Genomic DNA, 9,987 nt, shown 5'->3' on the forward strand with positions numbered 1-9,987 from the left:
CTAAAGTTTTCTAGCTAAAGTAATAAGGCAATTCAATATACATTTCTATTAGCACTTCAAGTTTTATCTGACAATTATACATACTGCATACTGTTATTCTGTTACAAGCAAAACTGTTTCAACTGAGATGATTTAAGATAAAAAATCAGGATTATTAAAGGCAAGCATAAGAATAAGAATTTATCTTTCATATAAATATAGAACATTATTTACAAATACAAATTTAAATGTATGTATATATCTAAAGAGTTGAAAAGTAGGCAAGATCAATGAAATTGAATAGGTTTATTAATTAGAGTTACCTTATATGGTTTTACCCCTGGGGTAATCTAACTGTATTGTTTAAGGTAATGACAATGGTCTCATGAACATAATAAAACAGTTTTCCAGTTAAAAGTGAAACTGGAAAAAAAAACTTATGTTCAATGTACATAAAAAACTAGTTACTTATTACACTATGATGTATCATCCTGCAGACCTAATTTGCTGATATAAAATGAAGCATTATTCTTTAGAATAGGAAGTCTATGATGTTTATGAATGGTCAGCTTTCTCAAGGTCAAATCTTTGGTCGAAGCAAATTCCATAAATAATCTGACATGTGGTGCACTTAACCAATGTTTTCCAAGTGCAGGCTTGAATTTGTTATTGAAATATTCACCAGTTTTTGCAGTGACTGTACCATTCACAACAAGTACTGCAATGTTGTTTTCATAAGCCAACTCCTTTAAAAGAATTGATAACCTTGCCATGAGACCGTGGCCTTGAGTTTGTTTTCCTCCCAAAATTGGCGAAATCAACAGAGTAATTGAATCCACAATAATAAACTTCAACCGAGTGGTAAACTGGTCTATCCCAGATGATAGCTTTTCCTTCAGTTGTTCCAGGTGAGTTAGTAAACAAAATATATCAAAAACTTTGACACAAGACAGTTTTGAAAATAATTCTCTACTTTGAGTAGGAGAAAGTTCAGGGTTTTTAAAGGAAGCAAGCTCATTGATTCGCTTTGCACTAAAGCTTCCACATGAATCATAAACAAGTACATTCATTGCTTTAGATAAAAGTACATTTGCCACCACATTGAAAGCAAATTGTGTTTTCCCACAACTTGGTGGGCCAAAGATTTCAATCATTTCTCCAGTGTAAAGACCCCCATCTAGTAACAGGTCAACTTTTTTAGTACCGGTTGAGATAATCTTTGAAAAGTTCAATGTCTCCTCCCATAATTCTGCACCCTGGATAAGCTGACAGCCATGTTTTGAAACAAGTTCTGATAAAGCTGTCAGTGGAATTTCCTTTCTGTCAAATGTTTTGGAATTGGATAAGTCTCTGAACAGCTTTGATGCTGTTGTGATTTTGATTTGTTCATCCTTTGAATCTTCTGTTTTGCAATCATTCATGAGTCCTCAATCTCATGCTGATAAATAAATGATACTTTATAACAGCCCATATCACTGTCATCAAGGCAAAAGATCCAATCTCAAACAAAAGAAAATTTTTCGATTTCCAAGGTTGGAAATTCAATATTTATTATTTTTGGGTTGGAAATTTTGGTTTTATAATTGAAGGTTGGAAATTTTAGCAATTTTTAAGCTGATTTGAAAAACGTAAATTACCCATAGGTTTTGTAGAATAAACCAATGCCCTTGAAAAAACAAGTGAAAAAAAAAGTAGAAATGACAATTTTCCAAGGCTGGTTGGAAAACATGACTTTTTGGGTGGGAAATTTTTATTTTCCAAACAGTTTGGGAATTAAAAAAAAAGGTCAAAAATCGATGTAAAATACATAGTTTTGTAAATTTGATACCTCCGGTTGAAAAACTAGACTCTTTGGGTCGGAAATTTGTGTTTCTCCCAAACAGTTTGGAAAACATTAAAAATCCATGTGGATATTACTTTTTTTTTTAATTGAGACTCCTCCTTGCAAAAATAGACTTTTGGGGTTAGAAATTTTTGTTTATCCAAAACAGTTTGGAAAACTTTAAAAACCCATGTAGAAATTACACTTGTGAAATTGAAACTCTTTCGATTGGAAAACTAGACTTTTTGGGTTGGAAACTTGTGTTTCTCCAAACAGTTTGGAAAACGTTAAAAATCCATGTGGATATTACATTTTTGTGAAATTGAGACTCCCCCTAGGAAAACTAGACGTTTTGGGTTGGAAATTTTGTGTTTCTCCAAACAGTTTTGAGAAATTTAGAAATCCATGTGGAAATTAACTTTGGGAAATTGAGACTCTTTCTTGGAAAACTAGACTTTTTGGGTTGGAAATTTTTGTTTCTCCAAACTGTTTGGAAAAACGTTAAAAATCCATGTGGAAATTACATTTTTGTACCATTTTCTGCGCATGTCCTTTGAGAAAACCGCAAGCGATTTATTGCGCAGAACTGTTTTGATGTATAGCTAACCTAGATATTAGGCTATAATGTGAGCAGTCAAGCTGTAAGTTTCCGTCAGACTAGACGTCCCTTCGGAGCGGCCTCGGTCAATCGCAGTGAGTTCGCACAGTGAAGCACATAGGGTACTTGTGTCATAGTTTCAAATGGTGCCCTGCTAAGCTGTGTGAGTGATCAAGATCAACCACGTATCTGTGCGAACAATTATGAGAGATTGACCGGGAGCCATCAAGCCTAGGCTAGCGAGTGACTGTTCACAAAAACAAAAACCTTGTTTAAGATCTCTTTTTCCACATCTCTGTCATCACTTTTTGATTTTGGCTTTTTTCAACCTGGATTTTTGAAAATTCCAAGCCATGGAAAATGCAAAATTTCCATCCTTGGAGAGTGTCCCAAGTTCCAGGTTGGATTTTCCATTGGATTTTATCTATTTCCCAACTAAGAAATCTTGAAATTTCTAACCTTGGAAATCGAATTTCTTTTCCTGTGAAAATTATTCTCTGAGGAAACTAAGAATTTTTCTGTTTTGCTAACTTTAAATTTTGAGATTGACCCTTTTTCATGTAGATGGGATCCCCCTCACTATGAAAAAAGGGCCAAGCTCAAGATTTAAGGTTAGCCAAACAGAAAAATTCTCAGTTTTCTCAGACACTAATTATGAGATTGGACGTTTTGTCTTGATCCTGAAGAAAAGGATTCAGTTTCAGGTACATTTCCTGACTTCACAGCAAATTATCTAGTTCAAGCTACCCCCTCTGCAAAACTATTTTCACATTCCGGGTGTGCCAGAAATAAGTTACCATTTTTAAAGTGAAATTTCTTGCTATCTACAAACTTCTAAAGAATAAAGTTAAAGCGAATTTGATGAATGATCCATAAAAGTTTAAGTTTACCTTTCCTCTTTACTAACTATAGAAAATAGTCTAATTCTTTAGAAATTTGTAGAAAACATGAGATTTCACTATAAATAGGCAGTTTAATTTGTTTTAAATTTTCTTAAAAATCTATTTATTTGAAGCTCTTAAATTCTTAAATATGTATACAGTGGTTTTTTCAAGCACCCAAATGCCCCCGTTAGACGTAGCCTAGAAATCTAAGCTAGTTTGATTCAGTCACTTGGATAAATCTGATGGTTAAGTTGTGACTGAATAACTAGCTTAGGGACAGTAAACTCGGTAGCTTATCAACTGACAACAACGACAATTCAAATTTTGCGGCGAGGGATAACATAAACTCACATAATTTGCATAATTATTCGTCGTTGACTTAATTCGTTTCATATCGAAAATATGAAATCACACCACACACAGAACATAATATCAAAACATTATTTAGAATTTTTTCATTTCGTCTTTTTTTCTATCTTCTGATTGGCTCTTATTGTAAGATTAGATAAACAAACTCTCCGTCTTACAGTTTATGCGCTCCTTTTGTAAAATATAAAATGAAATTCTATTGTAAAGTGTGCCGATGGAGAGTGAAGGAAAAATTTGTTCATTTTTTGCAAAAAGTTATGTTCGTGTTTTATGGAACAGTCAACTAGAGACAAATTCGTTTCTTGAGTGATAATTTTGTGATTTGACATAAAAGTATTTTGTATGATTTTTACAAAGCTCATCTTAAAAAATAACCTTCAACAAAATAAATAAAAATTACTTTAGACTAGCAGGCTAAAATACCGTATACAAAACAATGTAATCAATCCCCCCCAAAAAAAACATTTTCTTGAGTCTTGAATTCGTATAGCTGTCACTGAAAATAAGCACCGACAGTTTTATGTTCTTTGAAAACGAAAGATGTCATTGTCTATAAAATCGAGCATAAAGTCTCAAATTCATAAAACAACAAGAAACCACAACCAGTCAAAAACCAAGAACTGTCTATCATCTATCCATTACAGTATAATACAATATCATGTCATGCAATCCAATCAGAATACAGAACTACAGCATAGGATCTGTACAAGTACTCTCTCTTATATATTGCCACATACGATAGTCAATGTTCAATCACAAATCTTTACTTTACTATTTGCCATTCTGGAAACAAGCAACTTTTGCTGTCTTTACGACGAATAGCATTCTTTTTTCTTCATCAGTTCAATTCTTCCCAAAAACAAGAGAAGCACTATCAGGTCGGGATCAGGTCTTGAAAACTTTTTCTGATACAGTATTCCAAATATATCTCTCGGCTCTCTCATGGTAATAGTCTCACATCATAATATAATCAAAGAAAGATCTTGCATTCAATGAGTCCCACCTCTTCTACTCGTTTTCTGATAAAATAATTATAAACTTCTATCGCTCACGAAAACTCCCAATTTTTTCCCTAAGCCAGTATTCCAAGGCAAACTTAAAATCCGTAAATATAAAAAATCTTTACAGCGCCGAAAACGCTATATTGCCATAAGCCGTGTGTCCTAGCCTTGTGAATAAGGGCTTAGTTAACTAGGCTACGTTAGACGGTGGCATTAAAAAAACTCAATTTGAAAGAAAGTTTATTATTCTCTTTTACAAGAAAAAAGTAAAAGATCAAATTTAACCATATAAAACACTTTATAAGCTGTATAAGTCTCTCTTCCCCTTTTTAAAATGGATGGAACCCATAGTTAGAGTTTAGAGTTTCATCATCTTCTCAATTAAAGAGAGCTATGATTTCAGATGATTTAGATATTTTCAGTAATTTAATTAACTTCGATCATTGATAAACTAGGTATACATTCAACTTTTGCTGATTCAAAGTGCCAGTTGAGACACAATTTGCTCAGCTTTCGGGGGCTCTAGGCGCCCCCAGTCTCTTATACCCAGCCTTCGGCTGGATAGCGCGGCTTACGCCTTCATTAAAAACTCAATTTGAAAGTACAAACGGAGGCGTTGCTTAGTGCTTGAAGAAAAAAACCCTGGTATAAGAAACCTTGGATCAAGAACTGGGAAGTATTTTTTGAGCCTTTATCTCTAATACTTTGATATTCCTCTATCTTTTGCTACATATATAGGATGGAAAATGAATGAGCAATCAACAGACAAGGTACTTCAAACTAGATACTTTTCACTCAACAACTATTCCAGAAAAAGGGGTACGTTATGTCACCCCCTAAGTGAGCTGTAACTCATGCATTTAATTGGCGAGCATAGATATCTCCCATCCCATTGTTAGCAATTCCTTTGAATAGCCCCAGGGGAAAGGGACGTTAGTCGTTATGTTTCACACATAGACCTCTAATGTTTTCCTTGCTGGAGTCAAAATGGTATCGCACCTAGCAAAAGGTCTATTTTTGACTGGATAAACCCATTAGGGCAGTTTAAACTGGGATAGAACATCTCCAATAATGGTCGACAATTTCTCAGAATGGCCCTAAAATTGTGAAATTTGTTTTTAGTAGCGGCCATTTATATTATAATATGCTTAAATCCTAACTCTCCCATTCTCGCATTAAGATTTTTCGCTAGCAATTTTGAAGCACACAGCAATTCTTTTTAGCACCTTTTCTGTATTGATCTTTCAACCCGGGACCTGGGTTTTGAACCACGAACCTCATGCGTGTTAAACCAGTGCCTTGCCAATTGAGGTAATCTGACAATGCATTTGTTTACACAGCAATTCTTTTTAGCGTCTTTTCCGTATTGATCTTTCAATTGGTCAAATTTCGGCTTTAAAATTAAAGCTGTGAAAATATGTATCCTTTTCCTTTATTGTAATCAGGGATGTGTTATAGCGGAGCTGGATAACGCACATTTAAAAATCCCTTGTTCTATCTCTGTCCCTGACATTAAAATTTGATATGAAATTTAACTTTTTTAATTACAAATTCGTGAAATTTGGATTTCCTCTTAGCCAATGATTCTGCTGCTGCATTTATCGTTCACGGTTAAAAACTTTTAATTATCAAGAGGGTCTGTAAAACATTTGTGAATGACAATTTAAAAAAATGAAAAACATTGTTTTCATTAGTAAAGTTATAAGAAGTTTCTTCTCTAAGATGTAGTACTTTTTCATTTGAAATACTGCGCTACACCGCGGGGTGCCTCACTTTCTAACTGATATTTTCGGATAGCAAGTCGGTATGTCTGATTATGGAAAGAATTTCAAGTCAATTGAAACAATATTTTGTCAAAATATATACATCCGAAATTTTTAAAGAGAAATCATGAAAGCTTCTCAAATTCATAACACACGCTGATAAAAATAGATTTACAAGGAAGCTTTTGGGGTATCTTCTACAAATATTATTTTGATGAAAAGCGGGAGCATCATAGCAAAATATGTGCAAACGTACTGCATGAATACTTTGTCTGCTTCATTTTTCTTATAAAAACAGAATACTCAAGGGGACAGAGATGGATTTCTATTATCAACAGTTTACAATAGAAAAGACAAAGAAGCCAATCCGCTAAGGAATTCTCGTCCTTCATCCAGCTCCGCTATAACAAAATATCCCTGTTGTAATCTTCTTTGTTGAACATTTTCAAGAGCGCTTTGAAATCCTGATAACTCATTCTCTTTTCAAACAAAGTCTTTTCAAAGTCAGTCACAATGGCTAAACTACTCCAAGTATAAGAATAGTTTTACAAGATCTTCCTTCCTTGCCATTACACTGAAAAAAATGGCAGTTTCGATTCATTTGCCCTCAAGATAACTCCATTTTTTACCTTTTAACTTGTAAAATCAGCTTGGTGAAAGAAGCAAAAAACTGCTTCATATTAGACAATTTTCTTGAACCATATTAAAATTATGGTTATGTAATTTTTTCCTTGGGAAATATGAATTTGCTTTAAGTTGTTTCCATTACCAAACACAAGAAATGTGTTTCATCTAATTTTCCTTTGAAAATACAAGACATACATAATTTTCCTTGGAAAATACAGGAAAATTTTAATCAATGTTCCATTCATAAACAAGAAAATATTGTAGTTCATTTTCTTTGAAAAAATAAGAAATAATTTACATATTTCTTACAAGCAGTTAGTCACACTAGGAAACCAAGCCTTCAGAAAAAACAACAGCAGTCATTTACAGGATGTATTTGCAACAACAAGGATGAGAGTTACCTGAATCAAGTAGGCAAGACAATTAATTAAAACTTGAAAGTTTGAAATAAAATAAAACGTGCAGTCAGCCAAAATCAACCAACCAAAATTTGTCATTCAATTCCCGAGACAGCGCTTCGATTTTTGAGGCCTTGTTTATACGCCAAAGTAAAAACAATTTCGCACATGTAAATGGGCCAGTGTTTGACGGCCGGCAAAGTTTCCGGGAAATAGCCTATCCGGTTGTGCAAGGATTTAGGTGGGTTCCGTCTCCCCCGTAGATCTTTTTCTTAGGAAGTTGATCTTCAAATTATATGTCAAGGTTGGCTGGCTCAATTTTTTTCATCTATGGCTCAAATTTTGGACAATTTCTCATAGTTTTTGAGAATGTTAATTTCATTAATAGGGAGGTCGGGCCTTACGCGTGCGGCAGTAACAAAACATAGATTTTCGAGAAAAAAATATTCAAGCTTACATACCTCAAGGAAGGAAACCTCTTTTAACATAAGTATTTTTTCCAAAGTGTAGTAGAGAATTTATTCAGCTTTCTTTTACAGAAAAAATCAGCACATCGTGTCTTCTTTTTCTTCAAAATTTGAAAATGAGTACTTGCGGGTGAGTTTCTTCAAACTTCTTGTTCGCGGCACGGCAAATTTTTTTATCCGGGGGTTCTAAAATCCAAAGCGCTAGCCACCCGAAACAGCTATCAATCTGGAATTTTTTGCATCGTTCCCCGCAATAGTTTAGCTTTTGAGACGTACCACGTTCGTTGGTTGGAGCAACGTATATTTTTCAGGAAGTCAAATTATGTCCTTAAAATGCGTTTTTTTCATTGAAAAAATCAAATTTTTTTATCGAACGTGAATTTTTTAGAAAGAACAATGTTTTTTCTTTCCAAATGTGAAAAAAGTAAGAATCAAGCTGTTTCCGGTGGCAAGCGCTATGGAAAGATTATGGTGTAATTACCCCTGTTTCTGAGCTACATCTACGGAAAATAAAACTCGCACCAAACCTCCCGAGTGGAATTTTTCATAAAACACGTTCGCTTTTGGTGCTGTAATGAATGTACAAAATGGCTGGCGATGCGTGCACGAAAATGTTTGAAAAATTGAACTACAAAATGGAATATCTTTGGAACTTTAAAGAATTGGAAGGTAAATGACCCCTCATTTTTCTTCTGATGGTTATGGCTTTCCATTAAACTTGGTTTGGTATTCTGCAAGTAAGTTTGAAATTTCCTCTGACCACCCTATCATTAAAAAGCGGGTTATTTTTCCATGAATCCCCTTAGAAGCATTTTTTTGCTTGAGAGTCAGAATATAGCGCTTTCGCAGCATTAATCTTTGATTCGCATTTCAGCGGGACGCTAGTGTGACTAACTGACAAGTAAGAAATACATTTAATCAAAGCTTGTCTTTTTATTAAAACCAATTTGATCCACAGAAAAAATATTTTGTCTGTGCGTTAAAAGATATGACAAAATATGTGCAAAAATTGTAAGTAAAACCCAGCGGGAATTTTGGATGTTTTTACCTGTAAATAAGTTTTTTTTAATTGGAGCGCTTTCAACTTTCTCCTGAATTAGCATGCGATGATAGTTCTGCCAATCTTTCCAAGCAACATGATTTGAAGTATCGGAGTTTTTCGTACCGTGAAGTCTGGTAACTTACATCAGTGGATGGAAACTTGCATAGCCCTGCAAGTTACTTTACTTCACGGTAAAACAGAGCAGATAATTTCCCCCGAATTGCTGGAGTGGAGTATATATATATATATAATTTAATTTGAGGTCATCGCCTATATATATGAACACGTATTATGCCCTAAATAAAATCAAAAAATTTTGGTTGCCAACTGGCGGATAGATGACTCTACATAGACCTTTTTTCAAAGAGGCCACCCTGTTGAATAATTATGTAGTCCAGCAGAAAAACAATGATAAAACCATGCATAATTATTACAATATGCATGATACAGTAATTATGCCTGTCTCTATCATTGTTTTTATGGCTGGACTACATAATTATTCAACAGGACGTCCTCTTTGAAAAAAAGTCTATAGAACTAGAAAGACATAACATGATAGCAGATGACAGAAACAAAATACCCCACAAAAAACAGCACGCAGAGGCAGAGTCTCCATGAAAATCAGGAAAACTAAAGCCAAATAAAACTAAAGTAGCATCAGAAAAACTAATAATTACAAAGTTGGTTTAAAGTACACCTCTTCTTGGCTGCAATTTTCAAAATGGAAAAAAGGAAGCTAACAAACAAAAAAATCCTACTGTTTGACTGCTGACTGGCTGAGTGTTCAGTTTTGCAGGCCACTACAAAGCTTGAAACGTTGCTGTCTGCACTAAAATCGTGTATTTCCGCATTTAATTAAATGGAACAAGTTTCTGGTTTCTACTAAATTTTAATCTTTTGTCAAGATTTTCTTTTGAAAAACACGATGGTAATAGAAACCAGTCTTAGTGGACAAGCGTGTGCGGAATGCGAAAGAATTAAGCTTGATCACATTTTGATGAAACGGCGCCCTATTGACCACGATTACCCCTTCCCCG

The 9,987-nt window shown here is 34.3% G+C and overlaps 1 protein-coding gene across 1 annotated transcript; it reads right to left on the bottom strand.

The window, feature by feature from the left end:
* Positions 1-151: 151 nt before the first annotated feature.
* On the bottom strand, positions 152-9,763 carry LOC136821197 (uncharacterized). The gene is made up of 2 exons (XM_067077432.1): positions 9,709-9,763; positions 152-1,417 (listed from the first exon to the last, which is right to left on the bottom strand). The coding sequence occupies exon 2, from the start codon at positions 1,398-1,400 to the stop codon at positions 456-458; it is 945 nt and encodes a 314-aa protein (XP_066933533.1). The 5' UTR covers positions 1,401-1,417; positions 9,709-9,763; the 3' UTR covers positions 152-455.
* Positions 9,764-9,987: the final 224 nt, after the last annotated feature.

This window comes from Clytia hemisphaerica, unplaced genomic scaffold (genome assembly GCF_902728285.1).
Source record: "Clytia hemisphaerica strain Z4C2 unplaced genomic scaffold, Clytia hemisphaerica genome assembly, whole genome shotgun sequence".
NCBI lineage: Eukaryota > Metazoa > Cnidaria > Hydrozoa > Leptothecata > Clytiidae > Clytia > Clytia hemisphaerica.